The sequence below is a fragment of the Choloepus didactylus genome, chromosome 17 (assembly GCF_015220235.1).
Source record: "Choloepus didactylus isolate mChoDid1 chromosome 17, mChoDid1.pri, whole genome shotgun sequence".
In the NCBI taxonomy this organism is placed as follows: Eukaryota; Metazoa; Chordata; class Mammalia; order Pilosa; family Megalonychidae; genus Choloepus; species Choloepus didactylus.
Genome location: NC_051323.1, coordinates 4,142,096 through 4,167,458, shown reverse-complemented (window position 1 = coordinate 4,167,458; position 25,363 = coordinate 4,142,096). Strand labels below are relative to the sequence as shown.

General features: G+C 41.4%; 1 protein-coding gene across 1 annotated transcript in view; it reads left to right on the top strand.

Annotated features, from left to right (window-relative positions):
- The first annotated feature begins 997 nt into the window (after positions 1-997).
- Positions 998-25,363, top strand: part of RPIA (ribose 5-phosphate isomerase A) — a 59,866-nt gene continuing 35,500 nt past the window's right edge. Inside the window, exons 1-3 of the mRNA XM_037806964.1 lie at positions 998-1,306; positions 4,357-4,417; positions 5,916-5,971. Of these exons, the coding sequence (XP_037662892.1) occupies positions 1,022-1,306; positions 4,357-4,417; positions 5,916-5,971 (402 nt within the window). The 5' untranslated portion in view covers positions 998-1,021. The remainder of the gene's footprint in view (positions 1,307-4,356; positions 4,418-5,915; positions 5,972-25,363) is intronic.

Below are 25,363 nucleotides of genomic sequence, written 5' to 3'. Positions count from 1 at the left end.
TAGCGGTTTCTGAGGATCCAGGGAGGCTTAATGGGGGAAAGACTGCCCCCAAGGGTTTGCAGAAGGTTCAAATTCACTAAGGCTCTACTTCAACTGTGCAGTGACCCACAGACGTGGAGTCCAGATTACTTTAGCCTGCAAACTGTTGAATTCCGCCTAAAACCAAGGATTTAAACATCATCTCAAAGAATTTTTTCTTCTGCAGACCAACGTGGATGACCAGGGACTGAGAGTGGTCCATACTGGGGGCATTGTACACAGAAGAGGAAGGCACGGAGTGAGTAGGAAGATGAGTTCATGGCCAGACAGGAGGGATTCCATTAACATGGACGAGTAGCACAGAGTCACCTGCTCTCAAGGACCTCCAGGTGGTCGGTATGGATGGGGAAGTGTCCATTTCTTTTCCTGTAAAATGGAGACAGTAAGAATTCCCTCCTCGTCACTATTTCCTAGGCATCTTAAAGGTAGAGAAAAGAGAAAGCTGTTAAATTCCGTTAGTCCTCGAGTTTCCAAGGATTGCAGGGTCAAGCTCCATTAGAATGAAGCACACCATCCAATACCGCCAAGTGCAGAACGATGTCCAAGGTAGGGGCTTCCAAACTTGTGGTCCTGGGCCTACTGGGTCTCAGGACGGACTTAAGCGGGCGCCGGGGTGCCAGCGCGTCTCCAGAAGAGCCACTGTCCTGAGGTCTCGTCCACGACCAAATCCTCACTGCTGGGGATGCAAATGTGTCCAAACCAACACGCCTTTCGCTGATCCATCCGACCACTAACCACAGAGGGGGATCGCCACTCCGCCGCCGCGCGGCGAGACACAGCAGCCGGTCGCCGGCAATTGCACACCGGCCGCGGAGCACTGTGGGGCTGGTAGTTCAGGTCAGAGCGCAGCTCGGGGTGCAGGGGCTGCGGAACTACATTTCCCAGGGAGCCCCGCGCGGCAGCGGGCGCAGCCCGTGCGCATGGGCGGCTACAGAGCAAGCTGGGGGTGCGAGCGCGGCGGAGGAGGGAGCGCGGCGGCGGGATGCAGCGCCCCGGGCCCTTCAGCACCCTCTATGGGCGGGTCCTGGCCCCGCTGCCCGGGCGGGCCGGGGGCGCGGCCTCGGGCGGAGGCGGGAGCAGCTGGGGCTCCCCGGGCTCCCACGTGCAGCCGCCGGGAAGGGCGCACTCCGGGCCTCACGGCGGCGCAGGCAGTCTGGGCGTTAGCGGCGGGGGCGGCGGTCGCGTCTGCCCGGCCCCCTCCACGATGTCCAAGGCAGAGGAGGCCAAGAGGCTGGCGGGCCGCGCGGCGGTGGAGAACCACGTGAGGGTGAGCCGCGCGGGGCGCGGTGGGCTCGTGGTGCGCGCCCTGGGCACGGTCGTTCGTGTCTGTTTCCTGGCGGGATGGCAGTGCGTGCGCGGGGAGGGGGCGCGCGCTTCTCCCGGGTTCCGGCTCCCTTCTCCCCGCGCCCAGTAAAGACCTTTTGGGTGTAGAATAGGTTGGGGACGAGCCCCCCAAAAGTTGAGCTTTCTGAAGACTCCGTGTCCGCGTCGGGTAACAGTTTGTAAAGTGGAGCCTGGTGGGGTCCGATCTTTGGGGCGCGGACTAGAAGGGACTGGCCGTGTGGATCAGCAAATGGAAAATGGTCGAATTCGGGGGCTGCCGGGAAGCCGGAGGAGAGCTGGTCGGCGGAGTGCTTTGAAATTTAGCTCCTAGTTGTTTCCCAGCTTGGCGCTTGCCCGCCGGGCAGAGCAGGTGGGAGACCGGGCACACAGGCACTCAGACCTCCCTCCTTTGGCCCGGCACCGAGGCTTGAGGAGCGGATGCTGTGTGTAAGATGGGGTTGTTATGAGGCGAGGTCGTGGCCCCAGTTGTTTGTTCAGCCGCGGGCGTGGTGGTGGATTTATCTCCAATTAAGTTAATTGTAGTACCTCGACAGCAGCCAAGTGGAGTATCTTTGCCCTGTAGTGGCGTTTCCCTGGCCATGCTGGCTTTTTCTCGCCCCTTCTCCTTCTTACAAAGCGGTGTTAGAGTCCCTTTTCCCCCCTAATGATGGTTCTTTACACTTGTCAACGCTTTGCTGTATAAAGTGGTTTTAAATAGGTGAAGTCTGAGCCTCGCTCCAGCTAGGTGGGAAGAGCCCGCGTGGTAACCTGTGGTGCAGTGTCTTCCGGAGTGGCCGAAGGTCCCTGAGAACCCAAACGGAGTGACTCCTGTTCTGACGCTCATCTACCTGATCCTTTGCCGTTCTGGTTTAGCTTGTGGCACACCTGGTTAGTGATAGCATTTTCTATGAGAGATAATGTAAAATTTGTAATTCACCCTCTGTTTGGCTTCAGGGCCTCAGGTGATAAACTGAAGTTTCAAATGGGTCTGGATACCTTGATAGGTAGCAGATGGATAAATGAAATCTATTGGAAGAGACAAGCCCCAAGTCTTTGCTTTCCCAATAACCTGTTTAAATTAATATTTGGTGGTATATGTCTCCCAGATCTTTTCTTACAGGTATTTATCTCATTAAATAAAAAAAATGCAAATCCCCTCCCCAGACTAGACTCTGGAAACACTTGGTTCCAGCCACATTTGTTCATGGTGTGTCTCACCCCACCCCAGTTGTATCCACTTTCCTTGCCACCTTCTTCCCTGAGATGCCAATGTTTTACTTGAGTTTTGTATTTTCTGCTCTTTAATCCTTAGAGAGTTGTAAAACAGACTAATCAAAGACAAAGGCACAGACCCCTATAGGATCAGTTAATGATAGGGGAGCCTTCAGCATTCCACTGAAAGGATATCCGATAATCTCTTTTGCTTTCGTCAGTCTTCAGTTTTTCCTAACAGTGTTGCATTCCTCTCCAAAATGAGGATAGTAATTCTGTAGGTTTTAAGGGGTCATTGTGAGATGTAACATATCAACATTTATAAAGCTTCCTGGTAGGTGCTTAATAAATGGTAGCAGCTGTTTTGCCTTTTAGCTATTTTGTCTTAGACTGGCAGGAGTTGTCCCCAGGAAGTTGTTTTGGAACTAAACTCAATAGTACTTCCTGACCGTTGGGGCCCTGACCTTGTCTTGCTGCTTGTGGTCTAACTGACCTCGGCTGAGCTGGTCCTCTGCCCCTTGTCTGCTCTCGGGTTCTGTTCTTCTTAGATGGCTGGGTTTTGTGAGGCCTTTCACTTTCCCTTTCTATTTAGGCAGTGCTCTGTCTCTATTACACATCCTTCCTATTGAACACGAAGCCCATTTCTCATGTCCCTAACTAAGCTTTCGCCTTCCTGTATGCTCTGAGGTGGGCTCTTGCAAAATGGGGCCCCCTTGGTCTCATCTGGGTGGATGCTGGTGTGCCTGGCTGTTTTGAGGTTACTTCTGTCAACCTAGAAATAACAAACTAAGCTGCAAGGCAATAAAGGCATTTCTTTAGGGTCTCAGAACTGCAATTCAGGGAGCACAGATTCAGGTAGAAACCGAAATCATATCCCACGTTGGCATTTACAGGCAAGGGTTTTTAAAGGCAAAGAAGATTACACAGGTTCTTTATGGTTATTGGAGACTGGGGATTGTCTTTCAAATTAGATAGTTAACAGAATTCTTTATCTTGTTATTTGTTTATGGTGTGTGGATATCCTTGGTTTGCAGGAACATTGTTGCTTGAGGCTTTGAATACTGTGGCAGTGTGATATCTGCTGAGATTTGCATAAGAGACACCTCTAAGATGACCTCCCAACTCCATTTGAAATCTCTTAAGCCATAGAAACTATTTTGTTTTATTTCTTTTTAACACTTTAGTTCCTCCTAGCTCCCCCTGCTGGCTTTGAGGGACCTCTTGATGGTGGACCTGATGTCCCTGAAGTTCCCTGTGATGCCACCAACGTGAGCGGGTGGTCATTCCCCTGCCTTCTAGTGGTTAAGCTTGTATGTTGAGGCTCCAAAGCCAGAAACCCCAGCTTTCTGCTGTTAGGACTCACCCAGGATCCACTGTCTTTTTCCTTGCCTTTCTGATTCCCTGCCTAGGGCTGGCCAAGAACCTTTCTGTGTTCGTCTCCAGGCCATGTCTGTCAGGCATACATACCTTGTATGCTGTGTGATATCAGCGGTTAAGCCAACAATTTTGTCTGGTGGAAAGTAGGGAGGAAGTGGTGATGTTGGCAGTGTAAGAGATGGAGAGGAGGGCTCTGTTGATAAGTTGCTCGCTGGACGCGAGGATAAAGTGAGCATTGAGGCTCAACACTTAGGTTTCTGTAAAATGGGCACCAGTACCTTCCTTGCATCTGTGTTGACGGATTGCTGTCCGTGGAATAATTTCATAGGTCTCGGAAGTAGGCTGAAGAAGAAGTAAAATATGGTATTAATGGTATTAAGTGTTGGTTTCTTCTCTTTTTGGCAGAATAACCAAGTCCTGGGAATCGGAAGTGGTTCTACAATTGTCCATGCTGTGCAGCGAATAGGTATGTTCTGGGTTGGGTCTCCTGTATGTGGGGTGATGTGAGCCGGGAGGTATAGCAGGGGGGAGGAAGGGAGTATAGGCTTGGTACCTGCTCACCTTGGCTCCAGCAGTGTAGAGCAAGGGAGTGGGGGCTGCCTTCTGTGAGAACAGTTGTGTTTCTCTTCTTCTCTGGAGAGAGGCCTTCCTGGGCCTCTTCATCCAACTCTGAGTGATGCCCTTGGCTTTGTGGACTTCGCTCAGCTGGAGGGGAGAACTGATTTAGGGTGAGGTCCCAACAGAATTTTAATCATCATGATGTCACACAGCTATCAATGGTTCTCTGTGGTCCCAGGGGCCTGAGCTGGGCCTGCTGAAGCTTGCAGGTTCTTCAGGCAGTCTCGGCTGACAGATTGAGGACAGAGTGGGCGTTTGTCCTGTCCATAACCCTGGGATGGATATGAGACTCCTATTATTGGTGAATGGTTCTTTCAGGTGCTGACTTCATTCTGATTGGGGCGTCCCTGTGCTTATGAAAGGCTCAGGAATTATCGCCCCTGTGGCTGCTCAACAGGTTTTACTGCCCTGCTTTTGTTTGTAACAACAAAGAACAGGAGAGCCTGATCCAAATCCTGACCTCATCTTCTAGATACCAAGGGAGCAGTTTCCAGGAACACTTTGTCCTTCAGGAGCCTCTGTGGTGCTGGTGTGATGGATCCTGGAAGCTTCTTATTGTCCAAGAGGGCGCATTAGTGTTGTATACCTTTTTACCTTAGCATGCGGAAGCTTTTAGATCACAGGAGTTACTGTGGATTTCTTAATAGTGTTATCTAAATCTAACCAAGATATAGGTCAACAAAAGACTTAAAATGTTAATGAAATAGTTTTTTAATTTTTTTTTTTAAATCAAACTTTCCTGAGAGGTAGAAATCCATAAAGAATAAATAAACCCTCTTTAACTACCACTCTGGGGCCTACAAATGATTATACTATATTTTTTCTCTAACACAGAAGTAAAGCCTTAGTTCCTAGAAAAGGCTGTAGAGGATATTAGTTAAGATTGGAGCTTTGGGTTGCTTGGGAATCATAGCCCAGCTCTGCCACTTACCAGCTGTGTAACTAGCAAGTTACTTCACCTTTCCCTTCCTCAGTTTCTTCATCTCTTAAATGGGGATAGTAATTATGAATTACCTTTTGGGTTGTTAGGATTAGAAGAGTTCATATGTACAAAGTTCTTAGAATACTACCAGGCTGTAATAGTAGCAAACACTTATATTGCTCTTTCTGTGGTTAATATTGTCTTTCTGTGATTAGTATTGACCTCCACAGGTGTTTAGAGTTCCTGTCTTGGGAGTGAAGGGTGGTCATCAGCTTTATACCATGGGTGGGGACACAGAATAGAAGGCATCTGTTAGTGGGAGCTAGACCTTTCCCTCACTGTTGGGTTTGAACAGACCTTACGATGTGGTAATCAAAAAAGTGAGAAGAGTGAAAACCCACCAACATGGCTTTTGTCTCTACAGCTGAAAGAGTCAAGCAGGAGAATCTGAACCTCGTCTGTATTCCCACTTCCTTCCAGGTATGTCCTGCTTTCTGTTCTGCACCTTGGTTCAGCTGATGCTGACTCTTGCAGTTCTCTGAGGAAGTGGACATGTGGCTTTGGGTTGTGTACAGGGCTGTGATGAGAGCCAAGAGCAGGAGAATAGAATATTGACTAAGGATTGCTCACTGAAAATTTAGTTTTGGATTTGTTCATTCATTCACTCAGTGAACTTTTTTAGTGTATCTTGCCTTAGGCTTCATGGAGTATTTAGAAGTCACCAAATGGTATCTATCTTCAGAAATATTATCCCCATTTGTAGAGAAAAAACTGAGGCTAAAAAGAATTAAGTGGTCTGTTAGTAATGCAATGCATGTACAATATTTTGAATCCATGTCTAAAGCTTTTTCACCATAAAAAGGTAGAAGCTGCGGGGGGAAAACAGTAGAGCCAGTTAAATATAGGGAAAGATAAGGAAAGAGTTGACTTAGGGAAGTGGAAGAAACAGAGTCATTCCCCCTTGCCTCACCTGGCCATTGCTGGGAGAGGTATGTGTCCAGCCTTTCCTTAGATTAGTCAAGATGATATGAACTGGGAGAGCAGGTTCAACTTGTAGGTAGTCGGTACTCCTGGGGCTCTGTGAACTTAGTTTTGGATGGCCAGGACTACTACTTTGGCACCCTTCCTAGTCCTGGAGGCTGGAGGAGCTGAGCACAGCCCTGCCGCCAGCTCTGATGAATGGAGAATGCCGTTAAGGAGCCATGAGATGCCTTCTACCCAGGTGTGTAGAGGTCTAGCCCATCAGAGTAGAGAGTGGAGGCAGGGATTCCAGGTAGACAGGAGAGGGGCTTAGGACAGTACATGTGCAGAACTCCTTGATGTTAAACTTCCTGGGGACTCTGAGCAAGATGGGTAGGCACCCAGGGGGCTGAAGACAACCATAGATCCTGCCTTTGTGTGGTAGAAAACGAGTAGCCTTTGCGTCACTCTCTTGCATTTGCAGTCCTGCTGTCCTGAGGAGACTCTTAAAGTCAGAGTGACTTGTAGTGAGTTTTCTTCGTCTTTTGGAAAGCCAGGTGTCTAATCTTTCCAAGTGACTTGATCATCCAGTATTTTTATTTTTAATCTAACTCATTTGATACTGATTTTTATTTTTTATTTTTTTAAAGCAGTTTAGTTGAGATAAATTCACATACCATACAGTCAATCAAAGTATACATTCATTGTCTTCTAGTATATACACAGAGTTGTTCATTCATCACCATAATCAATTCTGCAACATTTTCAGCCTGAAGAGGATTCACTATGTTATATGGTCAGATGTTTCATCCTCTAGCTTTCCTTCTGGTGACATACAGGACCCTAAACTCCCCGTTTCAACCACAAGTACACCCACAATTCAGTGCTGTTAGTTACACTCACTATGATGTGCTACCGTCATCTCCATCCATTTCCAATTGTTTACAATCAACCTTATTACATATTCTGCACAATTTAAGCTTCGGCTCCCCATTCTCTGCCCTCTTTCTATCTTCTGGTGACCCATGTTCTAGATATTAACACTATGGAGTTTGTTAGTTATATTGATTTCATATTAGTGAGGTCATACAATATTTGACCTTTTGTGTCTGACTTATTTCACTCAAAATAATGTCCTTAAGGTTCTTTGATGTAGCCACATGCATCATTGCTTCATTTCTTTTTTTTTTTTTTTTGAAAGTATCAAGTCCTACTTTATTCAGTTTTCGAAATAAAAATCATGCATTGGATTTTGTCAAAAGTCTTTTCAGCATTAACAGACATTAATTTACCCTTAGCAGATACACTCTGGGACTGTCATAGGCAAGCCAGGAAGTGTGGGCATCTTTGTCATGTTTTTTTTCTTTTTCCTTCTCTCTTTTTTTTTTTTTTTTTTTTATCATCATTTTATTGAGATATATTCACATACCACGCAGTCATACGAAACAAATTGTACTTTCGATTGTTTACAGTACCATTACATAGTTGTACATTCATCACCTAAGTCAATCCCTGACACCTTCATTAGCACACACACAAAAATAACAAGAATAATAATTAGAGTGAAAAAGAGCAATTGAAGTAAAAAAGAACACTGGGTACCTTTGTCTGTTTGTTTCCTTCCCCTACTTTTCTACACATCCATCCATAAACTAGACAAAGTGGAGTTTGGTCCTTATGGCATTCCCAATCCCACTGTCACCCCTCATAAGCTACATTTTTATACAACTGTCTTCGAGATTCATGGGTTCTGGGTTGTAGTTTAATAGTTTCAGGTATCCACCACCAGCTACCCCAATTCTTTAGAACCTAAAAAAGGTTGTCTAAAGTGTGCGTAAGAGTGCCCACCAGAGTGATCTCTCGGCTCGTTTTGGAATCTCTCTGCCACTGAAGCTTATTTCATTTCCTTTCACATCCCCCTTTTGGTCAAGAAGATGTTCTCCATCCCACGATGCCGGGTCTACATTCCTCCCCGGGAGTCATATTCCACGTTGCCAGGGAGATTCACTTCCCTGGGTGTCTGATCCCACGTAGGGGGGAGGGCAGTGATTTCACCTTTCAAGTTGGCTTAGCCAGAGAGAGAGGGCCACATCTGAGCAACAAAGAGGCATTCAGGAGGAGACTCTTAGGCACAAATACAGGGAGGCCTAGCCTCTCCTTTGCAGCAACCGTCTTCCCAAGGGTAAAACTTATGGTAGAGGGCTCAACCCATCAAACCACCAGTCCCCTATGTCTGTGGTCATGTTAGCAACCATGGAGGTGGGGTAGGCGAATACCCCTGCATTCTCCACAGGCTCCTCAAGGGGGCACTACATCTTTTTTTTTTTTTTCCTTGTTTGTCTTTTTTCTTTTTCTTTTTTTTTTTTTTTAACTTTCCCTTCTTTTTAAATCACCTGTATGAAAAAAAAAGTTAAAAAGAAAACAAACATACAATAAAAGAACATTTCAAAGAGACCATAACAAGGGAGTAAGAAAAAGACAACTAACCTAAGATAACTGCTTAACTTCCAACATGTTCCTACTTTACCCCAAGAAAGTTACATAATATAGCAACATTTCAGTGAACTTGTTCCTACTACATCCATCAGAAATTAACAGACCATAGTCATTTCTGGGCATCCCCAGAACGTTAAATAGCTTATCTGTTCTTCTTGGATTATTGTTCCCCCTTCCTTAATTGCTCTCTACTGCTAGTTCCCCTACATTCTACATTATAAACCATTTGTTTTACATTTTTCAAAGTTCACATTAGTGGTAGCATATAATATTTCTCTTTTTGTGCCTGGCTTATTTCGCTCAGCATTATGTCTTCAAGGTTCATCCATGTTGTCATATGTTTCACCAGATCGTTCCTTCTTACTGCCGTGTAGTATTCCATCGTGTGTATATACCACATTTTATTTATCCACTCATCTGTTGAAGGACATTTGGGTTGTTTCCATCTCTTGGCAATTGTGAATAATGCTGCTATGAACATTGGCGTGCAGATATCCGTTCGTGTCACTGCTTTCCGATCTTCCGGGTATATACCGAGAAGTGCAATCGCTGGATCGAATGGTAGCTCTATATCTAGTTTTCTAAGGAACTGCCAGACTGACTTCCAGAGTGGCTGAACCATTATACAGTCCCACCAACAGTGAATAAGAGTCCCAGTTTCTCCACATCCCCTCCAGCATTTGTAGTTTCCTGTTTGTTTAATGGCAGCCATTCTAACCGGTGTTAGATGGTATCTCATTGTGGTCTTAATTTGCATCTCTCTAATAGCTAGTGAAGCTGAACATTTTTTCAAGTGTTTCTTGGCCATTTGTATTTCCTCTTCAGAGAACTGTCTTTTCATATCTTTTGCCCATTTTATAATTGGGCTGTCTGTACTATTGTCATTGAGTTGTAGGATTTCTTTGTATATGCAAGATATCAGTCTTTTGTCAGATACATGGTTTCCAAAAATTTTTTCCCATTGAGTTGGCTGCCTCTTTACCTTTTTGAGAAATTCCTTTGAGGTGCAGAAACTTCTAAGCTTGAGGAGTTCCCATTTATCTATTTTCTCTTTTGTTGCTTGTGCTTTGGGTGTAAAGTCTAGGAAGTGGCCTCCTAATACAAGGTCTTGAAGATGTTTTCCTACATTATCTTCTAGGAGTTTAATGGTACTTTCTTTTATATTGAGATCTTTGGTCCATTTTGAGTTAATTTTTGTGTAGGGGGTGAGGTAGGGGTCCTCTTTCATTCTTTTGGATATGGATATCCAACTCTCCCAGCCCCATTTGTTGAAAAGACCATTATGGCTCAGTTCGGTGACTTTGGGGGCCTTATCAAAGATCAGTCGGCCATAGATCTGAGGGTCTATCTCTGAATTCTCAATTCGATTCCATTGATCTATATGTCTATCTTTGTGCCAGTACCATGCTGTTTTGGCAACTGTGGCTTTATAATAAGCTTCAAAGTCAGGGAGTGTAAGTCCTCCCACTTCGTTTTTCTTTTTTAGAGTGTCTTTAGCAATTCGAGGCATCTTCCCTTTCCAAATAAATTTGATAACTAGCTTTTCCAAGTCTGCAAAGTAGGTTGTTGGGATTTTGATTGGGATTGCATTGAATCTGTAGATGAGTTTGGGTAGAATTGACATCTTAATGACATTTAGCCTTCCTATCCATGAACATGGAATATTTTTCCATCTTTTAAGGTCCCCTTCTATTTCTTTTAGTAGAGTTATGTAGTTTTCTTTGTATAGGTCTTTTACATCTTTGGTTAAGTTTATTCCTAGGTACTTGATTTTTTTAGTTGCTATTGAAAATGGTATCTTTTTCTTGAGTGTCTCTTCAGTTTGTTCATTTCTAGCATATAGAAACATTACTGACTTATGTGCATTAATCTTGTATCCCGCTACTTTGCTAAATTTGTTTATTAGCTCTAGTAGGTGTATCGTTGATTTCTCAGGGTTTTCTAGATATAAGATCATATCATCTGCAAACAATGACAGTTTTACTTCTTCTTTTCCAATTTGGATGCCTTTTATTTCTTTGTCTTGCCGGATTGCCCTGGCTAGCACTTCCAGCACAATGTTGAATAACAGTGGTGACAGCGGGCATCCTTGTCTTGTTCCTGATCTTAGAGGGAAGGCTTTCAGTCTCTCACCATTGAATACTATGCTGGCTGTGGGTTTTTCATATATGCTCTTTATCATGTTGAGGAAGTTTCCTTCAATTCCTACCTTTTGAAGTGTTTTTATCAAAAAGGGATGTTGGATTTTGTCAAATGCTTTTTCAGCATCTATTGAGATGATCAATTGATTTTTCCCTTTCGAGTTTTTAATGTGTTGTAATACATTGATTGTTTTTCTTATGTTGAACCATCCTTGCATGCCTGGAATGAACCCCACTTGGTCATGGTGTATGATTTTTTTAATGTGTCTTTGGATTCGATTTGCAAGTATTTTGTTGAGGATTTTTGCATCTATATTCATTAGGGAGATTGGCCGGTAGTTTTCCTTTTTTGTAGCATCTTTGCCTGGTTTTGGTATTAGATTGATGTTAGCTTCATAAAATGAGTTAGGTAGTGTTCCATTTTTTTCAATGTTTTGAAAGAGTTGAGTAAGATTGGTGTCAGTTCTTTCTGGAAAGTTTGGTAGAATTCCCCTGTGAAGCCATCTGGCCCTGGGCATTTATTTGTGGGAAGATTTTTGATGACTGATTGGATCTCTTTGCTTGTGATGGGTTGGTTGAGGTCTTCTATTTCTTCTCTGGTCAGTGTAGGTTGTTCATATGTTTCCAGGAAATTGTCCATTTCTTCTACATTATCCAGTTTGTTGCCATACAGTTGTTCATAATATCCTCTTACAATTTTTTTAATTTCTTCAGGATCTGCAGTTATGTCACCTTTTTCATTCATTATTTTGTTTATATGGGTCTTCTCTCTTTTTGATTTTGTCAGTCTAGCTAGGGGCTTGTCAATCTTGTTGATCTTCTCAAAGAACCAACTTTTGGTGATATTTATCCTCTCTATTGTTTTTTTTGTTCTCTATGTCATTTATTTCTGCTTTAATCCTTGTTATTTCTTTTCTTGTACTTGGTTTAGGATTGGTTTGCTGTTCATTTTCTAGCTTCTTCAGTTGATCCATTAGTTCTTTGATTTTGGCTCTTTCTTCCTTTTTAATATATGCGTTTAGTGCTATAAATTTCCCCCTTAGCACTGCTTTTGCTGCATCCCATAGGTTTTGGTATGTTGTGTTCTCATTTTCATTCATCTCTATATATTTAGCAATTTCTCTTGCTATTTCTTCTTTAACCCACTGATTGTTTAGGAGTGTGTTGTTTAACCTCCAGGTATTTGTGAATTTTCTAAGTCTCTGATGTTTATTGACTTCTAATTGTATTCCATTGTGGTCAGAGAATGTGCTTTGAATAATTTCAATCTTTTTAAATTTATTGAGGCTTGTTTTATGTCCCAGCATATGATCTATTCTGGAGAAAGTTCCGTGAGCACTAGAAAAGTATGTGTATCCTGGTGATTTGGGATGTAATGTCCTGTAGATGTCTGTTAAATCTAATTCATTTATCAGATTATTTAGGTTTTCAATTTCCTTATTGGTCTTCTGTCTGGTTGATCTGTCTATAGGAGAGAGTGATGTGTTGAAGTCTCCCACAATTATTGTGGAAACATCAATTGCTTCCTTTAGTTTTGCCAGTGTTTCTCTCATGTATTTTGTGGCACCTTGATTGGGTGCATAGACATTTACGATTGTTATTTCTTCTTGCTGAATTGCCCCTTTTATTAGTATGTAGTGGCCTTCTTTGTCTCTCAAAACATCCCTGCATTTGAAGTCTATTTTATCTGAGATTAATATTGCTACACCTGCTTTCTTTTGGCTGTAGCTTGCATGAAATATTTTTTTCCATCCTTTCACTTTCAGTTTCTTTGTGTCCCTGTGTCTAAGATGAGTCTCTTGTATGCAACATATTGATGGTTCATTTTTTTTGATCCATTCTGCGAATCTATATCTTTTAATTGGGGAGTTTAATCCATTTACATTCAACGTTAAAACCGTGAAGGCATTTCTTGAATCGGCCATCTTATCCTTTGGATTATGTTTGCCATATTTTTCCCTCTCTCTATTAATATCCTTTATTGTACCCATACCGAATCTCTTTAGTACTGAACCTTTCTCCAAGTCTCTCTGTCCTGTCTTTGTTTCTCTGTCTGTAGGGCTCCCTTTAGTATCTCCAGTAGGGCAGGTCTCTTGTTAGCAAATTCTCTCAGCATTTGTTTGTCTGTGAAAAATTTAAGCTCTCCCTCAAATTTGAAGGAGAGCTTTGCTGGATAAAGTATTCTTGGCTGGAAATTCCTCTCACTCAGAATTTTAAATATATCGTGCCACTGCCTTCTTGCCTCCATGGTGGCTGCTGAGTAGTCACTAGTTAGTCTTATGCTGTTTCCTTTGTATGTGGTGAATTGCTTTTCTCTTGCTGCTTTCAGAACTTCCTCCTTCTCTTCTATGTTTGACAGTGTGATCAGTATATGTCTCGGAGTGGGTTTTTTTTGGATTTATTCTATTTGGAGTTCGCTGAGCATTTATGATTTGTGTATTTATGTTGTTTAGAAGATTTGGGAAGTTTTCCCCAACAATTTCTTTGAATACTCTTCCTAGACCTTTACCCTTTTCTTCCCCTTCTGGGACACCAATGAGTCTTATATTCGGACGTTTCATATTATCTATCATATCCCTGAGGTCCATTTCGAGTTTTTCAATTTTTTTCCCCATTCTTTCTTTTATGCTTTCATTTTCCATTCTGTCATCTTCCAGGTCACTGATTCGTTGTTCAACTTCCTCTAGTCTTGTACTATGAGTGTCCAGAATCTTTTTAATTTGGTCAACAGTTTCTTTAATTTCCATAAGATCATCCATTTTTTTATTTAGTCTTGTAATGTCTTCTTTATGCTCTTCTAGGGTCTTCTTGATTTCCTTCATATCCTGTACTATGGTCTCATTGTTCATCTTTAGTTCTTTGAGTAGCTGCTCTAGGTGCTGTGTCTCTTCTGGTCTTTTGATTTGGGTGCTTGGGCTTGGGTTATCCATATCGTCTGGTTTTTTCATATGCTTTATAATTTTCTGTTGTTTTTGGCCTCGTGGCATTTGCTGAACTTGATAGGGTTCTTTTAGGGTTTGTAGACCTATTGAAGTCCTTATCTCTAATTTATCAGATCTACAGCTTCGTGGAGTACACTTTCTCTAACTAACCAGCAGGTGGCGTCCACGAGCCACCTGTTCTCCACAAGCCAGATCTCCCCTGCTTAGCCTTTTTGGTGAGTGGGGGAGTGAGTCTTGTGGGGCCCAATTGGTGTACCAAGCTTGCGTGTGTAGTTGGTGTTGCCTGCCCTGTATGTGGGGCGTGTTTCTGGGCAGTCGGGGAGGGGGGGTGGCCCTAACAATCAAATCTCCCTGATGATCCTAGAGTTTTAAAGCTGCTGCAATAGTCTAATCCTTCAGTTCAGTCCTGCCACAGTTTGTCTCTGCCACTGACCCACAAGTCTTTGGTATTGGCGTATGGCTCCTGAGACTTGCAAGTGGGCCCCTCTTCCAGGCTGTGCACCCCGGGTCCTCTGTTGAGGGATGACTGTGCTATGTCACAGGTGAGTGCCGTCCCCCCAGGGCAGTTCTGGGCTGCTGGGCTGTGTAGGGAGGCTCCCAGTCTGCTCAAATGATGGCTGAATGGGGCTTTGTTAATTCACACTGCTCCACCTTCCCAGCTCTGTGACATTCAGCTGAGGTTGCAGGGAAGGCTAATGTCCACGCCCAGTTTTGTGGTGTGTGCCTGTTATTTGAAGCACTTCCGTCACACTGGGTTGTCTGGGGCAGCTCTGGGCTATGGGGCTGGCGATGGGCAGGAGTGTTTCCTGTCCACCAGGATGGTGGCTGTGAGCGGACACCCCCCTTTTCTTGGGAAGTTGTGTTGTTTAGTGAATTTTCTCAGCCACTGGATTATTGCCTTTTGTCTCAGAGCTCTCTTAGTTCTGCTCTTGACTTGACGTGCCCAAACTGCAATTCTTTGAAGCTTTCTGTATTGAGCTTCTTAGAGTAATTGTTTTAGAAAAAGCAAAAAGGATTTTAAAAAAAAAAAAAAAAAAAAAAAAACGGCCCTCCTCAGAGATCTAATGGGTTATTGAAATGCTAATAGACAAAGCAACCAGGGCCATTAAGGAAAGGTGCACAGGGCAGAGAGATCAGCTTTGCTTCGGGATTTGCATATGCGCCTCAAGGCCTGAGCTCCGCCCTTCCCCTTTCTGTGTTCACCAGAACTCCAAAAATCCTCTGCTTTTATTTTGGAGTTTTTCGTGTTGTTTTTTTTTCTATGCCTGTCTCCTCTCTGCTGGGCTGGCTGGTCTCAGAGTCTCTGGTGTCTGGTCTCAGTCTATCTATGGTTGGAGTTTGAATCAGTAGAATGAGTTTTCGATAAGAGCAGCCACTGCAGTTCTCCCTTCTCCTTCCCGGAGCTGACAGCCCCTCCTCCCAGGGGACTGAGCCTGGCAGGGAGGGGCGCGGGTCCCCTGTCTGCAAAAACTTACAGATTTCGCTGATCCCAGCAGTTCCACGTTTTCATGAGTGTTGTATGAAGTATGCCCAAAGACAGATTGCTCTGTGGTGTCCAGTCCACGCAGTTCCTGGCTTTTTACCTACTTTCCTGGAGGAGTAACTAAAACTTACAGCTCACCAGTCTGCCATCTTGCCCCGCCCTCTCCATTGCTTCATTTCTTAATACAGCTGAATAATATTCCATCATATGTATATGGCACGATTTGTTTATCTGTTCATTGGTTGACGGACACCTGTGTTGTTTCCACCTTTTGGCAATTGTAAATAATGCTGCTATGAACATCAGTGTGCAAATGTATGTTCGCGTCCCTGCTTTCAGCTCTTCTGGTAGCGGGACTGTCAGATTTTATGACGGTTCTATACTTAGCTTCTAGAGGATCCAGCAAACTTGTCTTCCACAGTGGCTGCACCATTCTACATTCCCACCAACAGTGAATAAGTGTTCCTGTTTTCCACATCCTCTCCAGCACTTGTAGTTTTCTGTTTTGTTTTTTTTTTAAAGTGGCCTCTCTACTAATAAACAAATTTAGCAAAGTAGCGGGATACAAGGTTAATGCACATAAGTCAGTACTGTTCCTATACACTAGAAATGACCTAACTGAAGAGACACTCAAGAAAAAGATACCATTCTCAATAACAACTAAAAAAATCAAGTACCTAGGAATAAACCTAACCAAAGATGTAAAAGACCTAGAAAACTACATAACTTTACTAAAAGAAATAGCAGGAGACCTAAAAAGATGGAAAAGTATTCCTTGTTCATGGATGGGAAGTCTAAATGTCATTAAGATGTCAATTCATCTACAGATTCAATTTATCTCATCTACAGATTCAATGCAGTTCCTATCAAAATTCCAACAACGTACTTCGCAGACTTGGAAAAGCTAGTTATCAAATTTATATGGAAAAGAAGATGTCTCAAATTGCTAAAAACATTCTAAAAAAGAAAAATGAAGTGGGAGGACCTACACTCCCTGACTTTGAAGCTTAGAGTCACAGTAGTCAAATCAGCTTGGTACTGGCACAAAGATAGACATATTGGTCAATGGAATCGAATTGAGAATTCAGAGATAGACCCACAAATCTATGGTTGACTGATCTTTGATAAGACCCTCAAAACCACTGAACTGGTACATAAAAGTCTATTCAACAAATGGGGCTGGGAGAGTTGGATATCCATATCCAAAGGAATAAAAGAGGACCCCTACCTCACACCCTACACAAAAATTAACTCAAAATGGATTAAAGACCTCAATATAAGAGACAGTACCATAAAATTCCTTGAAGATAAATGTAGGGAAACCTCTTCAAAACCTTGTATTAGGAGGTCAGTTCATGGACTTCAGACCCAAAGCACAAGCAACAAAAGAAAAAATAGATAAATGGGAACTCCTCAAACTTAAAAGCTTCTGTACCTCAAAGAAATTTGTCAAAAAGGTGAAGAGGCAACCAACTCAATGGGAAAAAAATATTTGGAAACTATATATCTGACAAAAGACTGATATCTTGCACATGTAAAGAAATTCTAGAACTCAATGACAGTAGTACTAACAGCCCAATTATAAAATGGGCAAAAGAAATGAAAAGACAGTTCTCTGAAGAGGAAATACAAATGGCCAAAAAACACATGAAAAAATGTTCAGCTACACTAGCTATTAGGGGGATGGAAATTAAGACCAAAATGAGATATCATCTCACACCAATTAGATTGGCTGCCATTAAACAAACAGGAAACTACAAATGCTGGAGAGGATATGGAGAAATTGGAACTCTTATTCATTGTTGGTGGGACTGTATAATGGTATAGCCACTCTGGAAGACAGTCTGGTGGTCCCTTAGAAAACCAGATATAGAGTTACCCTTTGATCTAGCAATTGCACTTCTCAGTATATACCCGAAGATCTGAAAGCAGTGATGTGAATAGACATTTGCAGGCCAGTGTTCATAGCAGCAGTATTCACAATTGCCAAGAGATGAAACAACCCAAATGTCCTTCAACAGATGAGTGGATAAACAAAATGTGGTATATACACATGATGGAATACTATGTGGCAGTAGGAAGGAACAATGTGAAACGTGACAGCATGGATGAACCTTGAAGACATAATGCTCAGTGAAATAAGCCAGGCACAAAAAGAGAAATATTGTATGTTACCACCAATGTGAACATTGTGAAAAATGTAAAATAAGTGGTTTATACTGTAGAATGTAGGGACCTAACGATAGACAGCAAATATTGAATGTGGAACGATAATCTAATAGGAACAGATAAGTTATGGAGGGTAAACTTAATGCTCTGGGAGTGCTCAGGAACGACTATGGTTTGTTAATTTCTGGGGGTATGGTAGGAAAAAGTTCACAGAATTGTAGTATTTTAGGTTGTTTTTCTTATTCCTTTGTTGGGTTATAGTTTGTCTATTTTCTTGGGGTAGGGTTGGAACATATTGGAAGCAATGTAGCTATTTTAGGTTATTTTTTCTTATTCCTTTGTTTGGTTTTGTTTATTTTTTATTTGTTTTTTTAGTTTTTGATAAAGTTAAAAAAAAAGGGATCAAACTATACATATTGTTTTGCGACCTGCCTTATTCATGTGCCATGTGATGGGCATATTTCCATGGTCTGATTGGTTTTGAATGTCACTATTTACTTTAAATTGCATTTTTCCTTTAAAAAAAAAAGTGGCCTTTCTAGTAGGTGTGAAATGATAATCTCATTGTAGTTTTGATTTGCATTTCCCTGATAGCTAGTGATGTTGAACATCTTTTCATATGCTTTTTAGCCATTTGTATATCCTCTTTGGAAAAATATCTATTCATGTCTTTTGCTCATTTTTAAATTGGGTTGTCTTTTTATTGTTGAATTGTATAATCTCTGTATATCCTAGATTAAACCTTTATTGGTTACTTGGTATATTAGTTAGGGTTCTCTAGGGAAAAAAACCAACAAGAGGTATCTTAAACATAAGATTTTTTAAAAGTGTCTCATGCAGTTGTGGGGATGCATGAGTCGAAATTCCATAGGGCAGGATGCACGAGTCCAAATTCTATAGGGCAGGCAGTGAACTGGCAATTCCAATGAAGGTGTTCGATGAACTGCTCAGGAACGCTTCGCTGGCTAGCTGAAGAAGAAGTGAATGTTCTCTCTCTCTTAGAGGTCTTCAACTGATTGGATTAATTCCAGCTGATTGAATTCTCTCATTGCAGAAGACATGTCTTTTGTTGATGCAGTCAGTCACAGGTGCAGTCAATTGACGATTGAATAAACCAGCCTTCTGGTTTATTAACCAGCCACAAATGTCCTTGTAGTAAAGGTTAGGCCAGTGCTTGCTTGACCAGACACCTGGACATCATCACCTTGCCAAGTTGACACGTGAACCTAACCATCACACTTGGTTTCCAAATATTATCTCACATTGAGTAGGCTGCCTTTTCACCTTCTTAACAAAGTTCTTTGAAGCACAGAAGTGTTCAGTTTTGAGGAGTTTCCATTTATCTATTTTTTCTTTGCTTGTGCTTTGAGTGTGAAGTCTAATAAACTACAGCCTATCACTAGATCTTGAATGTTTCCCTACCTTGTCTTTTAGGAGTTTTATGGTTCTGGTTTTTATGTTTCGGACTTTGATCTATTTTGAGTTCATTTTTTTATAAGGTGTGAGATAGGGGTCCTCTGTCATTCTCTTGGATATGGATATCCTGTTCTCCCAGCACCGTTTGTTGAAGAGACAGTTCTGTCCCAGCTGAGTAGACTTGGCAGCCTTGTTAAAACTCATTGACCATTGATGTGAGGGTCTATTTCTTTTTTTTTTTTCTTTTGAAATAAATTCGTAGTTATAGGAACAGTTGCAAAAACAATGCAAACCCCATACACAGAACTCCAGCATCTCCTGACCCCCCTCCCCCGATACCCCAATCCACCAACTTTAACATGCTGTCACATTGCTATTTCTTTCCCTCCATCCCTCCCTCCCTATCTATCATCCATCATCTATTGCTGTCTTCTGAACATATGAGAGCAAGCTGCACGCATCCTTAAACAAACGCTATAATTCACATATACACTTCCCATGAACAAGAACATTCTTTTATGCAATCCCATTAAGTGCAGCTAAGAAGTACAAGAGATTCAAGAATGGTACAAAGCTTGCATTCTATTTTTCCTTTTCCTTATGTCTCAACTGTGTCCCTTTGAGCCTACTGTCCTCCATCCTCTGATCCCATCGAGGTTCATCCTTGGCATTCAATTGTCATCTATTTAGACTGTCTTTTTAATTTAATTTAATTTTTTTCAATTGTGGAAACAAATATACAGCCTAAATCTTCCCATTCCACCCCCTCCCTAGCCTTCCATTAGTGGGATTAATCACATTTAGAATGTTGTAATGCTCTTTCCCACCATCCGTTACTAGAAATTTCCCTTCACCTCAGACAGCAACCTTACACTCATTTCTTAACTCCCCATTGCCTCTTCCCCCATTTCTCTTAACCCATACTCTACTTTTCATCTCTATGGTCATATTCTCTGATAATTTCTTTGGGTTTACTGTGGGACTTAAAATTAACCTCTTAAATCCATAACGATCTTGTTTTTCTTTGATACCACCTTCACTTCAATAGGACACATAAACTATGTTCCTATACTCCTCCATTCCCCCACCTTTATATAGTTGACTAAAATTACATGTTTTACGTTGAGTTCAAAACCACTAATTTGTCATTAGAATTTGTGTATTTTATATCATGTAGGAAGTAAATAGTGGAGTTACAATTCAAAAATTATTGACTTCTATTTGTATTCCATTGTGGTTGGAGAATGTGCTTTGAGTATATTAAAATTTTTTTTTTTTTTTAAATTTCTTGAGGCTTGTTTTATGTTCCAGCTTATGGTCCCTTCTGGAGAAAGATCTGTGATCACAAGAGAAAAATGAGTGTTCTTGTGATTTGGGATGTAAGGTTCTATATATGTCTGTTAAAATTCTCTATATCTCTTTCTCCTTTCTTTGTTTCTCTGTTGGTAGGGCTCCCTTTAGAATCTGGAGTAGGGCAGGTCTTTTATTGGCAAACTCTCTCAGCATTTGTTTGTGAAAAATTTAAGCTCTCCCTCAAATTTGAAGGACAATTTTGCTGGATGAAGTATTCTTCGTTGGAAATTTTTCTCTCTCAGAATTTTAAATGTCATGCCACTGCCTTCTCACCTCCATGGTGGCGGCTGAGTAGTCGCAACTTAGTCTTATGTTGTTTCCTTTGTATGTGGTGAATTGCTTTTCTCTTGCTGCTTTCAGAACTTGCTCCTTCTCTTCTGTATTTGAGAGTCTGATCAGAATATGTCTCAGAGTGGGTTTATTTGGATTTATTCTATTTGGAGTTCACTGGGCATTTATGCTTTGTGTATTTATATTGTGTAGAAGGTTTGGGAAGTTTTCCCCAACAATTTCTTTGAATACTCTTTCTAGACCTTTACCCTTCTCTTCCCCTTCTGGGACACCAATGAGTCTTAAGTTTGAATGTTTTATCTTATCTATCATATCCCTGAGATCCATTTCGATTTTTTTTATTTTTTTCTCCCATTCTTTCTTTTGTTCTTTCATTTTCTGTTCTGTGGACTTCTAGGGCACTGAGACGTTGTTCATCTTCCTCTAATCTTGTATTGTGAGTATCCAGAGTCTTTTTAATTTGGCCAACAGTTTCTTTTATTTTCATAAGATCTTTTATTTTTTTATTTGCTCTTGTAATGTCTTCTTTATGGTCTTCTAGGGTCTTCTTTATGTCGCTTATATCCTGGGCCATGGTCTTCTTCATGTCCTTTAAATCCTTTGCCATGTTTTCATTCCTCGATTGTAGTTCTTTGATTAATTGTGCCAAGTGCTGTGTCCCTTCTGATATTTTGATTTGGGAGTCTGGAATTGGGTTCTCCATATCGTCTGGTTTTATCATATGCATTAAAATTTTCTGTCGTTTTTGGCCTCTTGGCATTTGCTTTGCTTGATAGGGTTCTTTCAAGTTGTAAAAAAAAGATACCAATGTAATTTTTCAGAACTACAAGTTGGTGGCGTACACTTTCTCTAACTAACCAGCAGATGGCATCTGCAAGTCACCTATACCCCTCAAGTCAGTTCTCGACCCCCCCCTCCTTGCACAGTTCCTCCTTCCCAGCTCCGGGACAACTGGCGGGGCTCTAGGCTGTGGGGAGCCAGCTGCAAGCCACGGGATTTCTTTCTGCTTCCGCTTCTCCCCTCCACTCCCCTGTCCCCGAGGGTACCTGCAACGGGCTATCCTCCAGGCCAGACACTGAGAGGCTGGCTCCGCCCTCTCATGCTGTTTTACTGCGTGGTTCCCACTGTCACAATTGCAGCCGCTCCTGGGTTTTCCCCCTTTTTTTTTTTTTTTTTAAAGAACCAGTCGGTCTCCAAACGCTAACCCCTGGCTTCCCCACACCGCAGCATGGCTGCGGGTCTTCCAGCCAGCTTACTCACTCGTTTCAGAATGCAGACTCCCGGTTTCACCAAGTGTATGGCCCCTGTGGTACTAGCAGACCTCGTCCAGCTGGCGCATCGCTGATACCAGTATTCTGGGTTACTTTCTGGTTTTCATCTAGTATTTTTCACGGAGGTGTTTTTTTGCCCTGTCTCACCTAGCCGCCATCTTAGGTTCTCGAGGGTCTATTTCTGAACTCTAAATCCAGTTCCATTGGTCATGATGTCTACCTTTTTGCCACTACTATGCTGTTTTAACAACAGTAGCTTTGTAATATGCTTTAAAGTCAGGAAGTGAGAATCCTCCAACTTCACTTTTTCTTTTGCAATATTTTTTGGCTATTTGAGGCCCCTTAATCATCCAAATAAATTTGGTAATTGGCTTTTCCACTTCTGCAGTGTTGGCTTTTGGAATTTTGATTGGGATTTCATTGAATCTGTAAATCAATTTGGGTAGAATTGACATGTTTACAATATTTAGTCTTCCAGTCCATTAATATGGAATGTCTTAACATTTGTTTAGGTCTTTTTTGATGTCTTCTAGCAATGCTTTGTAGTTTTCTGAATACAGATCCTTTATATCCTTGGTTAAGTTTATTCCTAGACATTTTATCCTTTTGTCAAAGGAATTTTTTTCCTGATTTTGTCCTCAGATTGCTCATCACCAGTGTATAGAAACTACCTATTTTTGCATGTTAATCTTATATCCTATCACTTTGCTGATTAGGTCTAGTAGCTTTGTTGTAGATTTCCTGGGTTTTCTAGGTTTAGGATCATAAAATCTGCAAATAAAGTTTTACTTTTTTCTGGTTTGGATGCCATTTCTTTTCCTTGCATAATTTCTCTAGCTACGACTTCTGGCACAGTGTTGAATAAGAGTGGTGACAGTGGGCATCCTTGTCTTGTTCCTAATCTCGGCTGGAAACCTTTCAGTCTCTCACCATTGAGTAGGATGTTATCTGGGAGCTTTTCATATATGCCTGTTACTGTGTTGAAAAAGATCCCATCTATTCCTGTCTTTCAAAGTGTTTTTATCAAGAAAGGATCCTGGATTCTCTCAAATGCCTTTTCTGTGTCAATCAAGATGATCATGTGGTTCTTCTCCTTCAATATGTTGATATGATATGTTACATTAATTGATTTTCTGTTGTTGAACCGCCCTTGCATATCTGCGATAAAACCCGGTTGGTTGTGGTATAAATCTTTTAATGTACTGTTGGATTGGATTTGCAAGTATTTTGTTGAGAATTTCTGCTGCTGTATTCAATAGAGAGATTGGCCTGTGATTTTCCTTTCTTGTAGTACTTTATCTGGTTTTGGTGTTAGGGTGATGTTGGCTTCATAGATTGAGTTAGGTAGCATTACCTCCTCTTGAACTTCTTGGAAGAGTTTGAGCAGGATTAGTATTAATTCTTCTTGGAGTGGGTGGTAGAATTCACCTGTGTAACTCTGGTCCTGGGATTTTCTTTGTTGGGAGGTTTTTGGAGACTGATTAAATCTCTGTGATTTGTTTGTTGCGATCTTCTGTTTCTTCTGGAGTCAGTGTGGGTTGTTCATGTGTTTCTAGAAAATTATCCGTTTCATCTAAGTTTTCTGTTTGTTGGCATACAGTTATTCATGGTATCCTCTTATGATCTTTTTTATTTCTGTGGGATCAGTAGTAATGTCCCCATGCTCATTTCTGATTTTATTTATTTGCATCTTCTCCCTTTTTTTCTTTGTCAGTCTAGCTAAGAGCTTGTCATTTTTGTCAGTCTTCTCAAAGAACCAATTTTTGGTTTTATTGATTCTCTGTATTGTTTTTTTTTTTTTGTTCCCAATGTCATTTATTTCTGCTCTAATCTTTGTTATTTCTTTCTTTTTGCTTGCTTTGGGATAGTTTGCTGTTCTTTTTTCTAGTTTCTCCAGGTGTGTAGTTAGGTATTTGATTTTAGCTCTTTCTTTTTAATGTAGGCATTTAGGACTATAAATTTCCCTCTTAGCATTGCCTTTGCTGCAGCCTGTAAGTTTTTTTTTTAATGCAATTTTATTGAGATATATTCACACACCGTATAATCCATCCAAAGTATACAATCAGGAGCTCACAGTATCATCATATAGTTGTGCGTTCATCACCACAATCAATTTTTGAACATTTTCATTACTCCCCCCCAAAAATAATAAAAAATGAAATAAAAAGAACACCTAAAACATCCCATATTATCCCCCCCCATTATCTTTATTTTTTTTTGTCTTTATTTTATTACTTATCTGTCCATATGCTGGATTCAGGGAGTGTCAGTTACAAGGTTTTCACAATCACATAGTCACTGGATAAAAGCTCAATAGTTATACAGTCATCATTAAGAATCAAGTCTACTGGATTACAGTTCAACAGATTCAGGTATTTCCTTCTAGCTATTCTAATACATTAGAAACTAAAAAGGAATGGTTATATGACGCATAAGAATACCCTCCAGAATGACCTCTTGACTCTAAGATCCCTCAGTCTCTGAAACTTTATTTTGTTTCATTTCTCTTCCCCCTTTTGGTCAAGAAGGCATTCTTAATCCCATGGTGGCAGGGCCAGGCTCATTCCTGAGAGTCATGTCCCACTTAGGGAGGAGGGTAGTAAGTTAATTTGCAGCATTGGCTTAGAGATACAGGCCGCATCTGAGCAACAAAATAAGTTCTGTGTGAGTGACTCTTAGGCATAGTTGTAAGTAGGCTTCCCTTCGCCATTGGAGAGAGAAGTTTCATAAGGGCAAGCCTTTAGATCAAGGGCTTGACTTACTAAATTGGGAATCCCTATTGCATAAGAGAATAGCAGAAATTCCCCAGGTGGGGAAGTTTAGTAGTTCCACATTTCCCCTCAGTCCTTGAAAGGGACATTGCAAATGCTTTTTTATTTTCTGCCCAAGATATTCTGGGATGTATGGGGGTATTACAATAACCAGTACAGAACAAAAACTCATTCTCTATTCTAGAGTCCATGTGATTACATTATTTAAATAAACTGACCAGACAGGTTAAATTAGATAGTGTGCTATAGAAAATATAAATTTTGTACCAAATAAACTTCTTTTCCTTTGGTCTCACACAGAAATTGGGGTTTTGAAATACAGTCAGTATCATCCTTTACCATGTATTCTGATTGACCTTAGTCCTAACCCAGTCTGTTTCATTCATATCTCTAATTGTAGTCTGATCTCTTTTTCAGCTTCTTTAACAGTTGCTGTGTGGAGTAATACTGTTTTTCAGAGCTGCAGAACTGTAACTAAATCTCAGGTGTCACAGATACCCAAATTTCCAGGGAACTACTCATTTATACACAAATAGCTCAGCTTCACAGAATTTAGAAATAACAGTTAAAACTCAGGAA